At 37.3% G+C, this 24707-nt stretch overlaps 1 protein-coding gene across 1 annotated transcript in view; it reads right to left on the bottom strand.

Annotated features, from left to right (window-relative positions):
* Positions 1–24707, bottom strand: part of LOC100347161 (PRELI domain containing protein 3B-like) — a 172941-nt gene that overhangs the window by 39891 nt on the left and 108343 nt on the right. Inside the window, 1 exon segment of the mRNA XM_070076787.1 lies at positions 12808–12842. Within this exon segment, the coding sequence (XP_069932888.1) occupies positions 12808–12842 (35 nt within the window).

Below are 24707 nucleotides of genomic sequence, written 5' to 3'. Positions count from 1 at the left end.
GGATTGACTTCTGGCATTTCTATTCTGTTCCATTGTTCAACATGTCTGTTTTTGTGCCATACCAGTCTGTTTTGACCATAACTGCCCTCTACTATTTCTTAAAATCTTTTATACTGATGCCTCTGACTTTGTTTTTGTTGTACAAGATTGCTTTAGATATTTGGGGATTCTTGTATTTCCATATGAATTTAACATCATTTTTCCTAGATCTGAGAATTTCATTTGTAAAATGATTGAGATTGTATTGAATCTATACATTTCTTTTGATAGTGCGGACATTTGGATGATGTTGATTCTTCCAATCTAGGAACATGGAAGATATTTCCATTTTTACATATTTTATGCTTCTTTCTTTAATGCTTTATAATTTTCATTATATAGATTTTTTACATCTATGCTTAAATTTATTTCAACGTATTTAATTTTTTCAGCTATTATTAATGGGGTTGAACTTAAGAATTCTGTCTCAGCCATGGCATTGTCTAGGTGTACAAAGGCTATTGATTTTTGTGTGTTGACTTTATATTCTGCCACTTTACCAAACTCATTGGAGTCTTTTAGATCCTCTATCTATAGAATCATGTCATTTACAAATAGGGATAATTTGACTTCCTTCTTTCCAATCTGTATCCCTTTGACTTGTTTTTGTTGACTAATGGCTCATGCTAAAACTTTCAGGAATATATTAAATAGCAATGACAACAGTGGGCATTCTTTTCTGGGTCTAGATTTCATGGGAAATGTTTCCAACTCTTCCACATTCAATAGGATGCTGGCCATTAGTTTACCATAAACTGCCTTGATTGTTTGAGGAATATTTCTTCTATATCTAATTTGCTTAAAGTTTTCATCATGAATATGTGTTATAGCATGTCAAATGATTTATCTGCATCTGGTAAGAAACTACATGACTTTTGTTCTTCAGTTTGTTAATGTGATGTACACAATGGTTGATTTGCGAATGTTGAACCATGCCTGCATACCAGGGATAAATTCCACTTGGTACAAGTGAATGATCTTTCTGATGTGTTGTTGGATTCAATTAGCTAGTATTTTGTTGAGGATTTTTCACCTATTTTCACCAGAGATATTTGTCTATAGTTCTCTTTCTCTGTTGTATCTTTTTCTGGTTTGGGAACTAAGGTGAAGTTGGCTTCATAGAAGGAGTTTGGGAAGATTCCCTCCCTTTCGTTTGTCTGGTAGAATTCAACAGTGATGCCAGGGAATGTAACAATGGACACCACAGAAACAAAGAGTCATCAGAAATTACTACAAAGAGTTGTATGCCAGCAAACAGGGAAATCTATCAGAAATGGAGAGATTCCTGGAGACATACAACCTACCTAAATTGAACTATGAAGACACAGAAAACCAAAACAGACCCATAACCAAGTCAGAAATTAATCAGTAATAAAGGCACTCCCAACAAAGAAAAGCCTAGGACTGAATGGATTCACTGCTGAATTCTACCAGACATTTAAATAAGAACTAACTCCAATTCTTTTCAAACTATTCACAACAATGGAAAGAGAAGGAATCTTTCCTTTTTTTTTTTTTTTTTTTTTTTTTTTTTTTGACAGGCAGAGTGGATAGTGAGAGAGAGAGAGACAGAGAGAAAGGTCCTCCTTTGCTGTTGGTTCACCCTCCAATGGCCGCCGCGGCCGGTGCCCTATGGCCAGTGCATAGTGCTGATCCAAAGCCAGGAGCCAGGTGCTTCTGGTCTCCCATGCGGGTGCAGGGCCCAAGGACTTGGGCCATCCTCCACTGCACTCCCTGGCCACAGCAGAGAGCTGGCCTGGAAGAGGGGCAACCGGGACAGAATCCGGTGCCCCGACCAAGACTAGAACCCGGTGTGCCGGCGCCGCAAGGCAGAGGATTAGCCTAGTGAGCCGCAGCGCCGGCCCCCCAAATTCTTTTATGAAGCCAGCATCACCTTACTTCCTAAACCTGAAAAAGTTTTTCAAAGATTTCTCTTGTAACTTAAATATTTTTTTCTGCCTCACCAAGTCTGTTGTTAATGCTTTTCACTGTATTTTTATTTGATCTGTTTAATCCTCCATTTCTAAGATTTCATTTTGATTTGTTTTTACAATCTCAATTTCATGAGAAAAATTTTCATTCATGTCATGTATGGTTTTCTTTTGTTAATGGATTTTCTTCTGATTGCTTTGAGTGATCCTATGGTTAATCTTTTGGATTCCATTTCCAGTATTTCATCATTCTCTTCATGTTCACATTTTAATATTGACTTGTTGTTGCGTTCCTTTGGGAACATCAGGATGTCATCCTTATTCATGTTTATTGAATTTTTGCATTTATTTTTAGGCATTTTTGTAGTTACTTGTTGATTTCTCCTCTGATGGTTTTTAATTTGAACTTTACCTCTGTGGCTAAGTAGAATGTCTGTACATTCAGTGAATACCAAGAGCTGTGTCCTAGTTATGGCCAGTGAACTGGTCAGTGCTTCAGGGTGGGAGGAGTATCCAGGGTAACACTGAAGTTTGGCATGCTAGATCTCCTCTTGTAAACAGAAATGAGGAATTGTCACCACTGTTGGTATGATCACCCCCTCATTGCCTCTCCTCCAAGCTGAGCAATGCCCAGCTTTTAGTCCTCCGTGGGTTCAACACTCATCTGTGCTGCTGTATGAACCCCACAAATGATCTGTGCAGTCGTCACTCTGAGCAAAGTCTCCACTGCAATGACCAGCTTCTTGCACCCAAGTAGCACTGAGTGTGTGGAGCCACACCAAATGGCTCCTCATGACTCAGATACACCCAGCATCCTCTTGTACAGCCCCTGAGTTCTCACAGTTTCAGCACACAAGGCTTCCATAGTTGCTGGATGCAGAGATCTCCCCTCACTGACCCTACCAGACTCTCAGGTCCACAGAGAGGCAGATGTTCACCAAGCAAACCCCATGTAGGTGGCTTGAGCCTCGGAGCCTATAGTATATTCAGAGGTTGGTGTGCCTCAAAGTCCTATGTGACATCATCTTCTGCCCCATACAATGTGCATTATTAGGAAATGATATGAAGTAGTATAACCAGGACTTGAAAGAGGCACCCTGGATAAGGGATGTGAGTATCCTATGTGACAGATTAATCTGCTGTGTCATAATGCCTGCCCTGAGATGTGATTTTTTTGCGTGCATGTCAAAATAAATATATTCTTTATTTCCATTTTTCAACAATTTTTTGAACTTCTTTCATACATATGTAACTATGACAAACTTTAATTTAAAAGTCACAGTAAGCGGTACTAATAAGAAAATAGAAAATTTGCCAGTGCCAAGGCTCACTAGGCTAATCCTCCACCTGTGGCACCGGCACCCCGGGTTCTAGTCCTGGTTGGGGCACCAGATTCTGTCCCGGTTGCTCCTCTTCCAGTCCAGCTCTCTGCTGTGGCCCAAGAAGGCAGTGGAGGATGGCCCAAGTACTTGGGCCCTGCACCCACATGGGATGCCAGGAGGAAGCACCTGGCTCCTGGCTTCGGATTGGTGCAGCGCCGGCCGTAGCGGCCATTTGGGGGTGAACCAATGGAAGGAAGACCTTTCTCTCTGTCTCTCTCTCTCACTGTCTAACTCTACCTGTCAAAAAAAAAAAAAAAAAGAAAATAGAAAATTTATATCAATATATTGTGATTAAAATTATTAAAAAATTATGAACTGTTTATACCTGGAGTTCTCCATTTATTATTTCACAGCATGGTTGAACACACGTAACTAAAAATAAAACAGAAAATGGCAGATAAATGGGGGACCACTGTAATTAAAACACTATTTTTCCCACACTGGCAATATCTCTTTTAATCAATGCATGTGGATTATTTGTATTTAATGTACCTATTGATATCTTATATTTAAGCCTGCCAATTACAGTTGTTTTATGTTATTTGCTTTTTGTTATTTGTTATTTGCCTTTTCTGACTTTTGATTTTCCTATCTTCCTATGTATTGCACATATTTTTAAATTCTATTTTGATTTATATACAATGACTTTTAACAACCTTAAATAAGCTAGTTGTTACACAAAGAAATATTTAATACATGAAATGTGGTCTGTTTGGGCATATGGAAACACCCATAATGCCATCAATATAAAGAAGCCAATAGACATATCCAATCCTTCCCAAAACTTCCTTGTGTTTCTTTGCTTCTGAGTTTGCTTGTGTGTGAGTGTTTTTGTGTTAATAACACTTAAAATGAGATTTTAACAAACTTAGAAGGACATTATACCATATTGTCAGTTATAGGCATTACACTACTCAGTTATTCTTTGACCATGACTGAAACAATAACCATTTCACAATGACTCCTCATTTTTTCTTCCCTACAGCCCATCTGTTAGTATAAAACATCAGTGTTTTATTTTCTGCCCCTATGAGCTTGATTATTTCAGAGTCTTATAAGAAAGCACATAATATTCTTCTGTGACAGTATTTATAGTGATTTTGAGTGTATATTTTGTATAGTCATTTAACGACTGTCCTAGTCATTACTTTATGAATACCTATGACCACCTATTAGTATCAACATTTCTCCCCCTTCAAGTATGGAATCATAGCTCCTTTTATACTCTACAAACTCCAATTATATCATTATCTTAAATGTTTTTCTATGTATACGGAGCACCATCTTTGATAATTATAATTTTTAACCTCAACCACCAAATAATTTCTCAGATGGAGAAGGACAGTCTGTTGTATCTATGTACTCAACTGTTATTGTTTTAACTATGGTGATCCAGGATTTCTTCTTCTATCATTTCCTTTCTGCTTAGAGAAACTCTTTTGGCCATTCTTTTAGAGTACATCTACTGACAACAAATTCTGTTCCTTTTCCTTCATCTGACATTACATTGATTTTTTTCTCTTCCCTGGCAGATATTTTCAGTAGATATAGAATTCTGAGTTGACAGTTCTCTTACAGAGGCTGTGTCCTTCATTCTAGCAATATATATGGTTTCTGATGATGGGTCTGTGCCATTCATATTGTTTTTCCCCTGTAGGTTATACTTTATTTCTTTTGGACAGTTTTAAAATTTTCTCTTTGCAGTTGTTAGAAGTTTGATAATGATGTGCCTTGACATTTACGGTAATGCACCACATAACAATGTTTCAGTCAATGACACACCACATACACTACTGATGTTCTGATAAGATTACATTTCCTGATGATGCTGTATGTATACTCCATGATGTTCTCATACGGGTGGAACAAACAATGCATTTCTCAGAATGTATCCTTGTCACTAAGTGACACGTGACTGTATCTCTTTGGATTTTTCCTTCCTTGATTCCAAACAGCTTCTCAGAGCTGTAGATGATATCTTTTTACCAAATCTGGGGAAATTTCAGACATTATTTCCTCAAATACTTTCTCAGAAATGTAAGGAGTAATGTGTGAATTTGTTTTTATATTTATTTTAAAGGCAGTGTTACAGAGAGACAGAGGCAGAGAGAGAGAGAGAGAGAGGTTTTCCATCTGCTTTTTCACTCCCCAAATGGCCAAAATGGCTGGAACTGAGCAGATCCAAAGCCAGGAACTAGGGGCCTCTTCCAGGTCTCCTACGCAGGTGTAAGCACATGGCCAAGAACCTGGGCCATTCTCTGCGGCCATAGCTGAGAGCTGGATCAGAAGGGGAGCAGCTGGGGCTAGTACTGACACCCATATGGGGCCTCACCTTCTAAGCCATAGTGACTGCCCCATATGTGGATTCTCCTAAGGAAGGCATATAGGGTATTCAAGCATCCAAAAACATTATAGCAGTAAACAAGTGCCATGGAACTGAATCAGAAGTATATATGTTTACACAGAACTCAGCTTGTGAGTGAGAATCAATACTTCATAAGCCATGTAAAAGGAATTGCATCAAATCCAAAGACAAGCAAAAGTACTTGCTAAAATTGAGCTTCAAAACTTATTTCCCATGAAGAAATATTTCTCATAAAACTACAGATAATGAATTTGAAGAAGACAAAGACATGAGTAGGTACAGGAAGAGTCTTGAAGATATCAGGGTAAAATAAGGAAGAGATGTAAATGAATTGGATTAGAGTGATGGTACTGAATTTGGAATGTTACAGAAGAATTTAAGAAATGATTAATTGTTGCCATGGTGAGTCAAGTATAAATCCTTGTTACAATTAGATGTGGATTGGTGATGCCAATATAATTTTTGAAATTTAATTTTGTTGACATCCTATTTTCACTGTGTTTATAGAATTTTATCATTTTTTTTATTTAAAGATACCTTTACTGAATTGTTTCTTCAAAGAGTGAAAAAAAGTACCAATTCCTTGGAAAGATATAAAGCTATACCTAGTATCATTTGCATAATAATTGGTATTCTCTGTAAACACATTCTCAGCATTACACATAAAATTTTAGACTTCAGTTGAATGGCTTAAGTTCGTGAAAATACTGACTGCATAACCATGATGCACAGTTGAAGAAAATCACTTGAAATGATAAGAAATTGTTTTTATAGGTTTTTCAATATCATGAAAATATTGTGTTAAATTATTTGAATTATTATTTAACTCAAAAATTCATATAAGCACTTCCCTCAACTTTAAATTATTTACCCGATTTTATTTTAAGTTATTTAAATTATTCTTTAATTCAAAAATTCATAGAGGAATTTCCCCCAGCTTAATTAATACTAGAAATATATTGTTTCATACATGTTACCAATTTCTTCAGAGCACACTGAGAATTGAATTTAGGGGCCACAATTTATATTTTTCAATTAGCACTATATAAATTTAAATTTAACCAAGTTTAGGAGATACAGTCTTGACTATCAATTGTTTAAGGTAATTAACTTTGACTAATTCATGGGTTATTCATACTAATGGTATATAAGGGATTTTTCATACATGTTGATCATCATGTGTTTATTTTACTCTACTCAGAAAATAACTGTCAATTGATGATAATCTTTTATTTTATGATATGGGTTTTCAGTATTAAATTTAAAAAGTCATTGAATTTCAGTTTTAACTTGAGATATAGATAGCTGAAGAAAGCATTGCTCCCACAGTTATAACAAGAAAGTAAATAATACCACAACTTTACACTTTTTATGTTCCTCGTAGAGAACTGAAAAAACCCAAAATCTCAAAAGAAATGGGTACCTACAAAGAGCAACAGGACTAGAATGACCGTGATACTGCATCTCTGAGCAGTGCCCAGAGAAGAGTGAAAAGCTAATAAGCTTCATCTATGAGTCTTAAACTGCATAAGGTCAAATGTGAGCTGACATAAGAGTGTCAAGATCCTGGCCGGCGCTGCAGCTCAATAGGCTAATCTTCTGCCTATGGTGCCGGTTCCCCGGGTTCTAGTCCTGCTCGGGGTGCCGGATTCTGTCCCGGTTGCCCCTCTTCCAGGCCAGCTCTCTGCTGTGGCCCGGGAGTGCAGTGGAGGATGGCCCAAGTCCTTGGGCCCTGCACCCCATGGGAGACCAGGAGAAGTACCTGGCTCCTGCCTTCGGATCAGCGCGGTGCACAGGCCACAGCACACCAGCCATGGTGGCCATTGGAGGGTGAACCAATGGCAAAGGAAGACCTTTCTCTCTGTCTCTCTCTCTCACTGTCCACGCTGCCTGTCAAAAAAAAAAAAAAAAAGAGTGTCAAGATCCTACAGGCTGAAGATAGGTGATCAACAACAGGTTCCGTGTTTTCCTTCAAGAAATTCTGTAAGAGTTCATAGGCTGATAGTGAAGAAAGAGGAGAATCAGAGAAAGTACAATATTTGTTCTGACAGGAAAAAGGGGAACAGCAGTTACTATTAAATCTGTCCTTCTGATAATTAACCTATCTTTCCTATGGAAAAGAAGCTGTATCTGTAATGGAAGAGCCAAGAAAATAAAAAAAAAAATTCAAATCTGTAAGCTGGGTGCATTGATATAAACTTATGTGGCTTTGGGATAAGAACCAGGAAAATGGTATAAAATGTACATTGGGGAAAGGGCAGGAATACATGGCACCATTACATCTTTAGGGGAACTGGAATATCTGCATAGTCACAAGCCCACGATTCAAGTTCACAGTAGCATCCTGAAATTGAAGCTTAAGCAAAAAATGTCATTTCATTCCTAACTACCATCTGTACAGCAAATGAATCAGGTAAAACATATAAAACAAAACATTTCTAGAAAATATTATTTAATTATTTAACGCAAAGGAAGAGGTAAAACCAAGTGAGAAGTATGTTTGCTGAAGGAATTTGAGGTCCCTTGTGGTCTGGGGTCACCACAGTGCCTATAAAGTTCAAATGTATTCTACTCTCTAGTAGATAACAATAAACTACTATACTAACTGCCTAATAGAAAGAAAAATAAATACATCTCCAAGTATAAACACTATTTCATTCAGCATCTACTACCTTATGTAACATGTACATGTTTCAAGAACAACATATATAAACTTGAGAAACGCAAAAAGCAGTCTGAACCAACTAAGTAATCACTTGAACCACATTCAAGTATGATACAATGTTATTACTATAAGACAAAGAATAAAATAATAATGATAAATATGTCACAGCTCCAGTACACAAAGACAATACGACAGAGAAGATAGGTAATTTCAGCAAAGAGAAAAGCTATAAAAAAAAAATAAACTGGAATTCTACAAGTAGACAATGTAGTATAGAAGTAAACAATATCTTCAAGAAGTTCACCAGTGGACTTGACTCTTAAAAAGAAAGAATCAATACATCTAGGTCGGCGCCATGACTCACTTGGCTAATCATCTGCCTGTGGCGCTGGCACCTGGGGTTCTAGTGCCGGTTGCTCCTCTTCCAGTCCAGCTCTCTGCTGTGGCCAAGGAAGGCAATGGAGGATGGCCCAAGTACTTGGGCCCTGCACCTGCATGGGAGACCAGGAGGAAGCACCTGACTCCTGGCTTCGGATCGGTGCAGCACACCGGCATAGTGGCCACTTGGGGTGTGAACCAACGGAAAAGGAAGACCTTTTTTTTTTTTTTTTTTTTTTTTTTTTTTGACAGGCAGAGTGGACAGTGAGAGAGAGAGACAGAGAGAGAAAGGTCTTCCTTTGCCGTTGGTTCACCCTCCAATGGCTGCCGCCGCCAGCACGCTGCGGCTGGCGCACCACACTGATCCGAAGGCAGGAGCCAGGAGCCAGGTGCTTTTCCTGGTCTCCCATGGGGTGCAGGGCCCAAGCACCTGGGCCATCCTCCACTGCACTCCCTGGCCACAGCAGAGAGCTGGCCTGGAAGAGGGGCAACCGGGACAGAATCCGGCGCCCCAACCGGGACTAGAACCCGGTGTGCCGGCGCCGCAAGGCGGAGGATTAGCCTAGTGAGCAGCGGCGCCGGCAAGGAAGACCTTTCTGTTTCTCTCTCTCTCACTGTCTAACTCTGCCTGTCAAAAAAAAAAAAAAAAAAAAAAAAAAAAAAAAAAAAAAAAAAAGAATAAATCTGGCTGGCGCTGCGGCTCACTAGGCTAATCCTCCACCTTGCAGCGCCAGCACACCAGGTTCTAGTCCCGGTCGGGGCACCGGATTCTGTCCCAGTTGCCCCTCTTCCAGGCCAGCTCTCTGCTGCGGCCTGGGAGTGCAGTGGAGGATGGCCCAAGTGCTTGGGCCCTGCACCCCATGGGAGACCAGGAGAAGTACCTGGCTGCTGGCTTTGGATCAGCGTGGTGCGCCGGCCGCAGCACGCCGGCCACGGTGGCCATTGGAGGGTGAACCAATGGCAAAGGAAGACCTTTATCTCTCTCTCTCTCTCTCCCTCTCACTGTCCACTTTGCCTGTCAAAAAAAAAAAAAAAAAAAAAAGAAAGAAAAAAGAAAAAAAAGAATAAATCTAAAAATGGATCAGTACAAATTATTCAACTGAAATACAAAAGGGAAAAGTGAAAACAAATACAAACAAAAGATAGTATACAAGAGTTGCAGGACAATGCAGAAGTGAACATAAAGAAACAATAGAAACCTCTGTGCCCAAAACTGGTTATTAAAAAAAACATAGGGAGATTACTGATGCCATAGACAGGAGTGTCAATTGGTAAAGTCAACAACAGGAGTCACTGTGCACTTACTTCTCATGTAGGATCTCTGTCCTTAATGTGCTGTGCATTGAGATTTAACGCTATAACGAGTACTCAAACAATATATTTCACTTTGTGTTTCTATGGGGGTGCAAACTGTTGAAATCTTTACTTAATGCATACTAAACTGATCCTCTGTAAAAAAAAAAAAAAGAAATTATCAACTCCCAACTTGACTCTCACTGGGATTAAACATGACAATAGGTCTGATCTGATTTCATCATCATTTAAAAAAATCATCTATTATTTTTCACTTTATGTTTCTGTGTGGGAGCAAACTGTTGAAATCCTTACTTAATGTATACTAAGCTGATCTTCTGTATATTAAGATAATCGAAAATGAATGTTGATGTGAATGGAAGGGGAGAGGGAGTGGGAAAGGGGAGGGTTGTGGGTGGGAGGGACGGTATGGGGGGGAAGCCATTGTAATCCATAAATCGTACTTTGGAAATTTATATTCATTAAATAAAAGTTTAAAAAAAAACAATGAAGTTAATGAAGCTCTAGTAAGACTATTCTAGAAAAGGATGGAAGAATACATAAATAACAACACCACAAAGAAAATATGAGTCTTCAATATTGCCTCACAGGCATTGGAAGTAGAGTAAAAGGATACCACAAGGAGCTTCATGCCTATAACACTGAAAATGTACACGAAAATCACTCAAGAACTAATAAACTGCATTTTCAAGCAGGGAAACTCTAGGACCATATATTTCCTTTGGTGGCCCATATCCAATATTCAAATAACAAATAGTGTTAATTTCTATACAATCTTTTCTAGGATGGAGAACAGGACAGAATGCTTACCAATCTATTTTGATTTTAGATTTACCCTAACACCACAACCAGAAGGAAGTAAAACTATAGAACAGTAGCCATCATAAACCTAGACATAAAAATCCTCAATAAATATAAATAAATCAAATTTAGTAAAGTATTTTAAAAGGAATGATAAAAGGTAGTCAAGTGGTTAAATTATAAGAAATCAAGGCTGATTAAACATTTAACAACCAAATTATGTTCTATGGTTTGAACTGTATGCCCAAAACTTACATGTTGCACTTCCAGTGCTAGGACGAAGAGAAAACAAATTTTGTTATTTAGAAGTCTGCACTATTTTGCTATGGCTGTTATCACAATCTAATATACCATGTAAATTACTATATTAACAGACTAAGTTAAACAATCACAATAATAAAAAATTAATGATCATCTAAATAGAGATAGCATGAATATATTCATAAGAAAAAATTACATAAAATTCTTAGAAATCTGAAAATCAAATGGAAATATTTTCATCCAAAAAGAATCATCTAGAAAAACCTATAGCTAACATTACATTTAATGGTAATATACTGAATATCCCCCCCAAGGCTAAACGTATTCTCTCTCATCACTTCTATTCAAAATAACAATGAAATTTCTAGCTAATGCAATAAGTCAAGACTAAAAACATACACAGTTTAAAACTGAATAAATAAAACCATCCCTGTTTTCAGAGGACATGATTTTCTATGTAGAAAAGTCATAATGATTTTTTTAAAAGCCTGAGTTAACAAGTCGTAAGTTTCAAGGTCAACAGGCATATCTCATTGATCTATATATCAGCAGGAAAAAATGTATATAGATTTTTTTAGAAAATTAATTTATAATATAAAATGAAAGGCTCATATTTCTAATAAAATATCTTCAGGATCAATGTATTTAAAATTATAATATATAGATGACAAAATCAAACAAAAGCTAAATAAGTAGAAATAGGTTAAATGGTCTTGCATTGGAAAAACTCAATATTGTTAAGATATCAATTCTCCTTCACTTTGATCTCTATATTTAACACAGTTCCAAAGAAAATCCTTTTGCTTGATAGATACCTACAATCTGGGTCTAAAATTGATATGGAACATGAAGGACATGGGAGAAACAAAACAATTCTGACAGAAAATAACATTTGGAGGACTCACATTACCTGATTTCAAGACATAGAATAAAACTACAGTAATCATGACCTTAGGGTCTTGATGGAAATATAGATACATGGATCAATAAAACAGAGAGTCTAGAAACAGACACAAAATATACAGCAACTTATTTCTGACCAAGATATAAGTTTAACAGAGAAAAGATAGACTTTTCAACAATTGGATAGATCAAGTGAATATTCATATGGAAAATCATGCACTTGAAAATGTGCCCCGCATTTTATCATAACAACAACTCAAATCATAGTTCTCAATGTGAAATATAAAATTATACAACCTCTAGAAGGAAAAATAGGAGAAAATATGCACAACCTTGGAGTAGGTGATCGGATTTTAGATAGGACAGCAAAATCAGGAACCATGAAACACACAAAATGAGATATAGGACTTCATTACATTGCAACTTTTGTTGTGCAAAATAATCTGTTAAGTGAATAAAAGCACAACTCACAGACAAGGAAACTTTATTTGACAATGATATATAAAAGATCTATATAACAATTATGAATGTGTGTACCTCAACAATCAGAAAAGAAACAAGTCAGGAAAAAAACTGGTAGCAGATTTAGATATATTTCTCCAAAAGATACACACATAAATTCATGAAAAAAATACTCAACTTTATTAGTCATTATGTAAATGTAACTTAAAACCATAAGGCCACAACATACCCATATTATAATATAATGACTGAAGAAAATAAATAATGAAAAGAAAAAAATGCAGAGTATCAGAAATCTTCACTTACTGTTCGTGGGGATGCAACATAGTACACATATCTCGCTAAACATATCCACAATTTATTGTAATGTTAAGCATACATTTATTAAGGATGCCTGTAATCCCACTCTTATATATTTATTCCAGTGAATCAAAATTTTCTGTTCACACAGAACCTGCATGTGACGGTGTATTGCAGCTTTATTGACAGTAGTCAAAGCCTGGGAATAGCAAGATGCCTCAAAAGGTGAATGAATACATGCACTGCTGTCCATTCATAACCTGAATTACTAATCAGATCCAAGAACTGATTTGTTTATTCACACAATAGGAATTTTCCTTAAATACATTTTGTTACTTGAAAAAGCAAGAAGTAAAAGATTGCATGTTGAATTATTCCATTTGTATGGCATTTAGGAAAAGGTAAAATTAGAAAAATGAAAGACTGATTGGATACTGTCAGAAACTGCAAGATGCATGGCTGAGGGTCTTGTGCTGTGGTCCAGTGGGTTAAGTCACCACTTGTGAGGTTGGCATCCCATACTGGAATGCAAGTTTGAGACCCAGCTACTCAGCTTCCTACTAATGCACCTGGGAAGGCAGTAGAAGGTGGCCCATATACTTGGGCCCCTGCCATGCGTATGGGAGATTGGTGGATATGAAGACTCCTTCCTTTGGCCCAGCACAGACCTGACTGTTGCAGTCATTTGGAAAGCAAACCAAAAGATAGTACTTTCTCTCCCTCCTCCTCTCCCTCCCTCTCCTTTCTCCCCTCCCCATTTTTCTTTCTCTTCCTCCCCCTCCCCTTCTCTCTCCTCTCTGTCCTCTTTCTCTGTTCTCCTTTTCAAATAAATAAATCTTAAAAAGAAGAGGAATGACTGAGTGAAAGAGGGTCTACTAGAGAATGTTTCCATAACGCATCTGCTCAGTGAGACACATTAGAGCTACCTAGAGGATTCTGAGCATTTTCGAAATTAATGGAATAGCACATCACAAAGATTGAACTTCATGTGAAATATAAAGAAAACTGCAGTGTGCTGTGCTGCCATCCTATGATTATCAATAAGTTAGGTGCATTAAATACACTCTTAAGTTATTGTATTTTCAACTAAGAATGAATTGATCTAGATGTAACCACATCATAAATCAAGGTACATCTGTGTAATTCAAAGAATAAAATAAATACTCAGGATTGTATATTGATATAATTAAATGATTTAATAAAAAAAGGTGGAGAGAAAGGGGCAAACCTTTTCAGACAAATTCCAAATTATAAATGTGGAATAAATGAGAGAAATAGAAAATCATCATTAAAACACCAGTTTTACTTGCTGCAGGCGAGATCCAATGATGAATGATGTAATTAGCACACAGACATTAAGAAGAAAAATGTCATCGCCTCAAAGTATCTCCTAGCAAGTATTTTTTAATTATTTTGATCATTTAACTTGTGCCTATTAAGTCTATGATGCTTCTCCTTCCAAGAGGTGACATCTATTTTCTTTTCCTTTGAATGAGTGAATGAACAACTTGTTTTTTGATGAGTGGAATTTGAAAAAGGATAAAGAGTAATGTAACACTGAAGTGCAGAAGCTTGGCAAATCACCATCTTACCCAAATGACCAAAGATGCCTATCATTTTAGAATTGGACCTGTGAAATAAATGCCATCTCTTTTCTTTGTATTAGCCAAATTTTTAAAAGTCTTCATGATCAGTAATAAGTCTTAATATTGTTGCTCTTTATTCCTGAGGTGGTACAATATGAAGAGTGTTCCCATTTGTAGTAACCTTCCTGAAAAATCCTTAATCCTAATTTAAACATTAGGAAGTATTAAACAATCCCAAATTGAGGGACATTCTACAAAACACCTGACCAGTACTTTTCAAAGTGTGAAAGACAAGACTGGGGATCCTTAATATACATAAAAAATTTAAAAATGATGACTAAATTGTATATTGGCACACAAAATGACATTAGTTAAAATGACTACTGAAATCTGAATAGAGTATATTATTTAATTAATGGTATTTTCTGACATTATTTTTCCCTTGTTTGAAAAATATATTGCTGTTATGGGAGACAAAATTTGTTGTTTATGGGAGCCAAGTATATAATTTTGCAAACCTTTATTTCAACAAAGTAAGTTAAAAATGTCACTGAACATTTCATATATATATATATTATATATGAGATAAATATGATATACAGGACAGATATAATAATATATGATATAATAAAATAAATACATAATTCAAAAATGCTTTTAATGCACTTAACCTACTGAATATCATAATTTGGCAGCTCAGCACATGGTAGGTTTCTTTATATTTCACATAAAGATCAATTTTTGTGTTGTGCTATTCTATTGACTGTGAAACTAGGCAGAATCAGATATAGCACTGATATGTCATGCAGAGTAGTTGCACCACATAAATATAGCATGCAATATAAAACATATAATATAATATATATTACATATATAGAATCTAGCATTGCAAGTCATTTGGTAGTAGGTTATCTCATATCTGTTAATGATATATGAGGAGTAAACTTGGTCTTTCTTTTGTACATGTTGTCTCAAACATTTTTAGCAATTAAATGAAGATTTGTAATTTGGGGGGAAAGTTGAAGTACTTTATTGGCTTACCAAAGAGATTTTGTGTTTGATTTGCTATTAGCTGGCGATGTGAACTTTTGCTGAATTACCTATTACTGATCATAGTCTCTTGGTGGAGTCTTTCAGTTTGCCTAAGTATAGAATCTGACTATTGCATATAAACTGTATCCACATTCCTACAGAACAGTGGTTTTTATACTTTTCACTTATAGGACTCTTTATTTACAGGAAATAAATATAACTAAGATTATAAATAAGCAAAGTATGTTATTGGAAAAGAATAAAACAAAGAGAGGAAGTAAAGGAGAAGGAGGAGGGAACTATCATTATATTCTTAGAAATGTATCTATGAAATATATGAAATCTGTTATCTTCATATTAATAAATATGAAATGTAAAAAAAGTTATGTCTTTTTTTTTTTTTGATAGGCAGAGTTAGTGAGAGAAGACAGAGACAGAGACAGAAAGGTCTTCCTTTTCCGTCGGTCCACCCCCCAAGTGGCTGCTATGGCGGGTGTGCTGTGCCGATCCGAGCAAGGAGTCAGGTGCTTCCTCCTGGTCTCCCTTGTGGGTGCAGGGCCCAAGCACTTGGGCCATCCTCTACTGCCTTCCCGGGCCACAGCAGAGAGCTGGACTGGAAGAGGAGCAACCGGGACAGAATCCGGCGCCCCAACCGGGACTAGAACCTGGGGTGCCAGTGCCGCAGGTTGAGGATTAGCCAAGTGAGCTGCGGCACTGGCCTCAAATAGTGTCTTAAGAAACAAATAGTGTCTTAAGGACAGTTTATATACAAAGGAAATGATATATTAAAATATAGTTCTTTTGCTAAAGATCTATTGTTTTCTGTGCTACCTGACCCATTTCAAACACAGAATACAGTGAGCTAGAGTACACAACATCGTCTTTAAGTTATTTCTTTTCCCTGGCCTACAAAGCCAAAGTAGACCATTAAACTTTGGAAAGAAATAGATACAAAAGGCATTAAAAATATAAATGGGGTACTTCAAGTATGGCACTATAATGAGAGAGTGATTTGTCTTTTTTATAAGCCTAGATGAAGCACAAAGAATGGTGATTACAGCACCAGATTTATGGAATGTTATGGATAGATTTTTTAAAAAAAACTTTTAAGATATAGTTTTTTATTTGCCTGGAATTGCTGTTTCAGGTAGTGGAATAACAAATAACAAACTATTCCATTTCTGGAGCTTAACTTTCAAATAGAATAAAATTGTATTCCTCTGAAACACATGTTTGCTTTCTTTACAATATTATCCAGACATTGATAACTTCTCCAGATAGCCTTAAATCACAACATTTAAAGACTTCTGTACTTATGCATTCACTTTTGTGCAAATGCAATAGCTATATACAATAAATCTCATCCAAATGTAGCAGGGAGTAAGAAAATTATGTATTAATGCTATATAATGGGTTTATAGTTAAATAAATTTCACAAAGGCAGAGGTCTTTCATTGTTAGCTTTCCCTTTAGCAATGTTTCCCTGTGATTAAGTTAGAGATCAGATAACCTTTTTATGCACTATATGCCCAATAGCACTGTAAATTCAATATCTGCAGCATTATTCTATAGATCTTTTCATTTTACATGCAAAATGAATACAAAATAAAAAAGATAAATGAAATATAAAATGTAAAGCTTGAACATTTATCACCTGCAAATGTGTACAGAAAGCAGAAAAAAAATAGAACAAAATTTGGGGTAGCAATAAAAAATAAAGCAAATAGATAAATCTATAGCATTAGATTTTCTATAGCAGTTGAGGTAGGCTTTGTTAAAGCACAGATGCCATGAAATTGGTTGTGAGAACTGTATAATCACCTCAATTGAGAAGCATTCCTCCTGAAGGCGAGATCTCACATTTATCTATGATTTCCTTTTTATTAAGTATTTTAACATTACTTCTTTCAAGAAAAAACAAAACATTTGCATGAAGCTCCATCTGACTGATTTACATGTTCTATGGAAGATGAAGTGGTTGCAATTTATTATAGATTGAGAAATTAACAATTAGCCAGTGAAAAGTTGACCCTCCAGTCATGATAAATACCATTATTGTTATTGTTAAAATACCTACTATTTGGCCGGCACCGCGATTCACTAGGCTAATCCTCCGCCTAGCGGCGCCGGCACACCAGGTTCTAGTCCTGGTTGGGGCGCCTGATTCTGTCCCGGTTGCCCCTCTTCCAGGCCAGCTCTCTGCTGTGGCCAGGGAGTGCAGTGGAGGATGGCACAAGTGCTTGGGCCCTGCACCCCATGGGAGACCAGGAAAAGCACCTGGCTCCTGCCATTGGATCAGCACGGTGCACCGGCTGCAGCGCGGCGGCCATTGGAGGGTGAACCAACGGCAAAGGAAGACCTTTCTCTCTGTCTCTCTCTCTCACTGTCCACTCTGCCTGTCAAAAAAAAAAAAAAAATACCTACTATTTGTTGTGACACTATTTTAGGAATGGAAGAACTTCAAATTGTTTTAGAATTATAAGGTATGAATGCTCCTATTGAATCTGGAATGTGTTTAGAATATTATTTTATACAGTTTATTAAGGTGATGCTGATGAAGCTCTCTAAAACCTCTACCCTGGAACTTCTGAAACTGAACAGGGTGGAACCTGTGTTGCACAGTAAAAAACAAAAACAGACTTGAAAAAACTCAGTTTGTTCTACTTTCAGAACATACTTTGTCAAAATCCATATTTACAATTACCAAGTTGAAACTTACAAATGTAAAATTATTTCCTCCCTATCCTTGGCAAATTAGACTAAATGTGAATAAAAGCATTCCTTGATATTACATTATTTTTAGCACTTTTTATAGTTTTCTTCCTAATTTTGTACACAACTGTTTCACAGTTTCAATAGCATTGATTGATTTTACTGGAGTTAACTTTTAATTTTCCAATTAACAATAAAATGCATTCAGATGTGTGTTGCTGTTGCTTCCTGCTTCCTCTAACCAGGCATAGCTTATCCCGGTAGGATCCAAATATTAACCTCACATTCCTTTCCTAGCAGCATGATTTTCTGATGAGCTTTAAGAAGCAAAGTTAAGTATGTATATGTTATGATAGATTCTCAGGCAAATGCAAATAATGCAATTTGAAAATTAAGGAAAAAAATATTTTCCAGTTCTGAAAAACAATTCTCAATTTTAGAGCTTTTCATTAAAAGGTTGCTGTCTGATTGTCTTGGATCCTATGTCGTTGACCTTCCTGGAGGCATTTGGTAGAGAACTCATTTAGCAGGATTTGTGCTAAATTGTTTCTATGTACTTTTGTATGTACTTAACAGATATTTTTGTTTATTTCATCAAAAATTTTACTGCCCAGTAGAAGGCAGAAAAACTACATCTGTTTTACATGTTAACAGTGAAATAAACAAAGGGTGGAACCAGCACTGTGGCAGAGTGGGTAAAGCCAACACTTGCAGAGCTGGCATTCCATATGGGTGTCAGTTCTAGTCTCTGATGCTCTACTTCTAATCCAATTCCCTGCTAATGCCCCAAGGAAAATGACAGAAGATGGCCCAATTTCTTGGGCCCCTGCATTCTTGTGGGGGACCCTGAAGAAGCTCCTGGCTCCTGGCTTTGGATTGACCAAGCTCCAGCCATTGTGGGCATTTGGGGAGTGAACCAGTAGTTGTAAGATCTCTAGATCTCTCTTTGAGTTTATGTATCTCCCTCTCTCTCTCCATTCTCTCTCTCTCTCTGAGACTTTGCCTTTGGAATAAATTTTTAAAAAATCTTAAAAAAAGAAAATCACAGGATATACACAGCAACCAGGAAACTCTAGCCCAGGTAAAATAAGTAATGCAGGCAGAGCTAGAGAACTTACTGTATGGGACAGTGCTTCAGAAATATTACTATCAAAGCAAAGTGATGCAGTAAGTCTCAGCTGAGCTCTTCTAGCTTCTCAATAAACTGTTCCAGGTGAAAACAGCAGTGGAGAAAAATGACCTCAGTTCTTTTTCTCATGTGAAAGAATTTCCACATAGACAAGGGAGAGAGAAAAGCGGGTTTTATTTAAGTCAGATACATCCTGCAGCGGCAGTTGGGGATTGGGGGCTGGGCTCCAAGAGGGGTAGACCTTTTGAACTGTGAGGGTCTGAACCTTATAAACACACTGGCACATGAAGACAAAAAACCATCAGAAACATGGGATTGGTGGCTTGTTTTCACAGTAAACTGGGAAATCAGAAGGGTGGAATCACCACTCCCATGATATTCTCATGATAAGACTGGAAGCTCCCAAGCAATGTGATAGGCACTACTTTCGGAGAAAGAAAGTATTTTGCACCCATGGTCATGAATTCTAAGCACTGACAATTGCCCTAAGGCCCTGTTGTGCCCAGATTGTCGCATCCCCAAATGCCGCCAGAGACTTGAACACACCAAAATGCAAGAGTAAGGTTTATTTCGGAAGTACAAGCTGCAGCAGGGACCCCATCTACTCAACCGCACAGTGGAGGGCAGAGGAAGGCCCCGGGCCTTGCTTGGGAGCCTCTTTTAAAGCCCGGTTACATCATCAAGGGGTGTGGGGTAATAGTGGATCGGCTGGGGTCACCTCTGGTACTTCCTGATGGATCGCGGTTGGTCCTGATTGTGTCAGACCCAGGAGATTTCCTTATATGGTGAAAGATAGCAAGCTGTTCTGTTGTAACTTTCATAGTCAGGCTGCTTTTATGGGAAGTCTGGCCTGCCTGTCCGAATGGAGGCACTTTTTCGAAACATGGTTACTCGGGCCCTTCAGCCCCAATTTACACTATGTGACATAAAAGTATACTATGAGAAGTAACAGTAGCAGCAGGCAAACCAGAATAAATACAAGAGTAGGTTGGATAGGATGATCAGACAACTCCAACAAGAGCAAATCAGTTGGTTAGTGTCTACCCATCTCTCATGAACAAAATCCTGTTGTTCTAACAGCTATGGCACAAATTGACTCTCCCTGTCTAAATACAGTTTTCTGAATTAAAAAAAAAAAACAAAGGACCAGCACTTCAGTGTAGCGGATTAGGCTGCTGCCTGCAGTGCCAGCATCCTATATGGTTGCCGGTTCAAGTCCCAGTTGCTCCAATTCCGATCCAGCTCTCTGCTATGGCCTGAGAAAGCAGTGGAAAATGGCTCAAGTCCTTTGTCCCCTGCACCTGTGTGGGAGATCTGGAGGAAGCTCCTGGCTCCTGGCTTCAGATAGGCGTAGCTCAGGCTGTTGTGACCAGTTAGGGAGTGAACAACCACATGGAAGACCTCTCTCTCTGCCTCTCCTTCTCTCTCTGTGTAACTCTGACTTTAAAATAAATAAATCTTAAAAAAAAATTGATTCTGGCCTTTTGACAATTTTGTCCCCACCCTTTGATTGATTGTTAGCTGCTAGTCTGTCCCCCCTCACAAAAAAAAAAAAAAAAAAAAAAAAAAAAGCTTAAAAGATTCTACTGTAACAATTTCTGAGGTCTACTTCTTTGGAGACCCTATCCTACCTACTGTGGCAGGAGATTTCTGACTTAAATAAATCTTGCTTTGCTTGCTGCCTGGACCACATGGAAATACTCCTATGTGAGACAAGAACCGAGGTTGACTTTCTTCACTCCCTTTTTACGTGTAACATTTTAACCTAGACGAACAGCAATGGAGGCACATTGGAATAAGAAAACTGTATTCTGCTACCAAGTCAACCACAGGAGTAAAATTTTGTACCCCATTTCATGCCTTGAACAGAGATACTGTTTTATGTAAGAGAATCTCAGAACATCAATAAGAAAAGAAATTTAAAACAGAAAATAAAGTACATCTAATTGATATTTATAACAGAAAATTTTGAAAAGAGAAAAAGAAATTGTTATATTACAAAATGAAATAAAATACAAGGAGAAATGTTAATAAGTCTATAAGAAATCACAATTTTGTATAGATTAAACATTCTGATTAAGAGACAAGCACTCAGATATGATTTAAGAAATAAACAGCATTGTTTTCAAAAGAAACATAAAAATAATGCAAAGAAAGAAAAAAAGATATTTACTATCAAGAACAGAGACAGTAATTTTAATATTTGAAAATGTTTTAAGATGCATATTCAAAAAAGATGAACAAAGATACTCATAACAAAACAAATTGAGAAAAAAAAGGACAAAAATCAGTGAAAGAAACTTAACCACAGAATCAGCAGAACATTTTTTAATCACTCAGAAATTTTATGAACAAATAAAGATTTTGAAAAAATTCAAAAAACATATAATGCTAATATTTGTCATAAGAGAAAGATGGAAATTAGAGAGAACCTCATGAGCCAATGTGGAAAAAGAACCAAATCATGATGGAGAAAGATAGTGGAAGAAACAGCTTTATTCATAGAAAATAGGGAATCATGCGAAGTTCTACAATGGTGGAATAAAATAGTTGAAGCTGCAATTTAGGAATATAAATGAATTTCCATATTCATGATGACATATCAGCTATCCCATTTTCCCAGAGACTGAGAGAATTCCTGGGATTCAGGAATTATACTAGTAAAACAATAAACAAACAAACAAAAACCTTAATGAACTGGGAAATCAGTTAACCTAGCTTCAAGAAAAAGAAAAAAAAAAAGACATTAACTCATGGTGTAACTCATGATAAAAGAAAGTCACATTTAACAATCTGAGAAATGTCCTTTATTGTCTTAGTGCTAGGGGTGAATTAAAGCACACACACCTTGGTGCTATAAAACAAATGCTCCAACTTACAAATGGAAGAGGAGACAGTAGAAAATGAGATCAAGGGGCTGGAGCTCTGGTGCAGTGTATTAAAGCCCCAGGCTGCAGTGCTGGCATCTCATATGAGCACTCGTTTGTGTTCTGGCTACTCTTCTTTCAATCCAGCTCTGCCTATCGCCTGGGAAAGAAGCAGAGGATGGCCCAAATCCTCAGGGCCCTGTGCTCCACACTGGAGACTCAGAAGAAATTCTTGTCTCCTGACTTCGGATCAACTCAACTCCAGCCTTTGTGGCCATTTGGAGAGTGAACCAGCAAATGGAAGACTCTCTCTCTCTCTCTCTGTCTCTCTCTGTGTCTCTCTGTCTCTATCTCTCTCTGTAACTGTCTTTAAAAAATAAAATAATTCTTCTTTTTTTTTAGAAAAAAAAAGAAATGTGGTTAAGATCTTCCAAGTAATGATCTGTAAGTCCAACGCATGGAATGACAGCTGACCTGATAAAAGTTAACCATTTTTTCAAGGAATAAAAAGCATTCTAAGTCTTTCTAGGAGAAGTTCTGCCCATCTTTCTTTTTCTAGATGTGAAGTTATTTTTCTCCTTTCATTTTAAGAGTACCTTTGTGCTCGCTGACTTTGATCTTATTTCAACAAGGCCATAGTCAAAGTGGAAGTTCTCTCCTCCTTTCAGAGAAAGGTACCTCCTTCTTGGATGGCCTGTTCTTTCCACTGGGATCTCACTCACAGAGATCTTTCATTTAGGTTTTTTTCTTTTTTTTTTTTTTTCCCAGAGTGTCTTGGCTTTCCATGCCTAAAATACACTCATGGGCTCTTCAGCCAGATCCGACGGACTTAAGGTCTGATTCTGAGGCCAGAGTGCTGTGTAAGATATCTGCCATTCTATGAGTCTGCTGTGTATCTCGCTTCCCATGTTGGATCCTTCTCTCCCTTTTTGATTCTATCAGTTAGTATTAGCAGACACTAGTCTTGTTTATGTGATACCTTTGCCTCTTAGACCTATCATTATGATCTATTGTGACCTGAAATTGATCTCTTGGACTAGTGAGATGGCATTGGTACATGCAACCTTTATGGCCTTGTCGAAATAAGATCAAAGTCGGAGAGCTCAGGGGGCTTCCATGGCCTTGGCAACTCATGACTAGAGCCTGGGGAGATTGCTAACACCTTAAACAAGAGTGTCAATTTGTTAAATCAACAACAGGAGTCACTATGCACCTACTCCTCATGTAGGATCTCTGTCCTTAATGTGTAGTTCAATGTGCTCAAGCAATATTTTGCACTTTGTGTTCTGTGTGGGCGCAAACTGATGAAATCTCTACTTAATATATATTAAATTGATCTTCTGTATATAAAGATAATTGAAAATGAATCTTGATGAGAATGGAATGGGAGAGGGAGCGGGAGATGGGAGGGTTGCCGGTGGGAGGGAAGTTAAGGGGGAAGAATAGCCATTGTAATCTATAAACTGTAATTTGGAAATTTATATCTACTAAATAAAAGTTAAAAAAATAAACCTATGGAAAAAAAAAAAAAAGAGTGCCTCTGCCATTGGGTATAAAATCATTCTGTAGATTGTTGAAGCAGGATTCAGTTGTTGTTTTTTGGGGAGGACTTTTTCAGGGGAACATTTTGGGATGTTCATCAGTGTAAAGAAAATATTTTGTGAAACTTAAGTACTGGGAGCTTCCATACACTTGACTGTATTCATTTTTGCACTATACTTCCTAGATGAGACGGAGAATATGAAAGACAGATAATTCTGCTTAGACCCATCATACTCACACGAAAGCATGCTTTTATTTTTGCAAATTATGACAGAGGCTATACACAATCAACTTGTCTTTCTTACCTGAATTTGAGTGGGAAGAGGTAGTAGATTCAAATGGACAGTGACAGGGACATCAAGGAACTGACATGAAAATACTAAATCTATAAATATCTCTTCCAACTTGAAGTTTAATGAAGAAAATAAATGATCATCCCTGAAAGGAAACACACTGCTGAAAAAAAGGCAAAATAATATTATCAGGAAATCTCAGTACAGGACCACATATCTAAGCACAACAGAAGTATGAAATTTTGTGAGGCTTCATTTAGCAGGGAAAAATGTTAGGCTAGCTTTTACAAAAGGCCACAGAAATTGATAGAGAAAGAACAATATTGAGGTAAAGATGCTTTGGGAAATCAAAGAAAAATTGGGAAATAATTCAAGGTACCCAAAATGCAATAACAAAATTTAATATAATATGCACTGTATTGCAACATACATTTTACATACAAAAGATGGGAAAATATTGAAAAGAAATCTGACCACTAATACGGAAACATGAGAACATCTTGGGGTCTGCATTGTGGCATAGCAAGTTAAGCCTCCCCTCGTGACACTGTCATCCCATATGAGTACCGGTTGAGGTCCTGGCTGCTTCTTTTCTGATCCAGCTCTCTGCTATGGCCTGGGAAAGAAGTAGAAGATGGCAACAATGCTTAGGCCCCCGTACCCATGTGAGAGACCCAAAAGAAGCTCCTGCCTCCTGGCTTCAGATCAACCTAGCTCCGGCCATTGCTCCCATTTGGGGAGTGAA

Source organism: Oryctolagus cuniculus, chromosome 7, assembly GCF_964237555.1.
Source record: "Oryctolagus cuniculus chromosome 7, mOryCun1.1, whole genome shotgun sequence".
NCBI lineage: Eukaryota > Metazoa > Chordata > Mammalia > Lagomorpha > Leporidae > Oryctolagus > Oryctolagus cuniculus.
The sequence above is the reverse complement of the archived record's forward strand: the minus strand, read 5'-3'. Positions and strand labels throughout refer to the sequence as shown.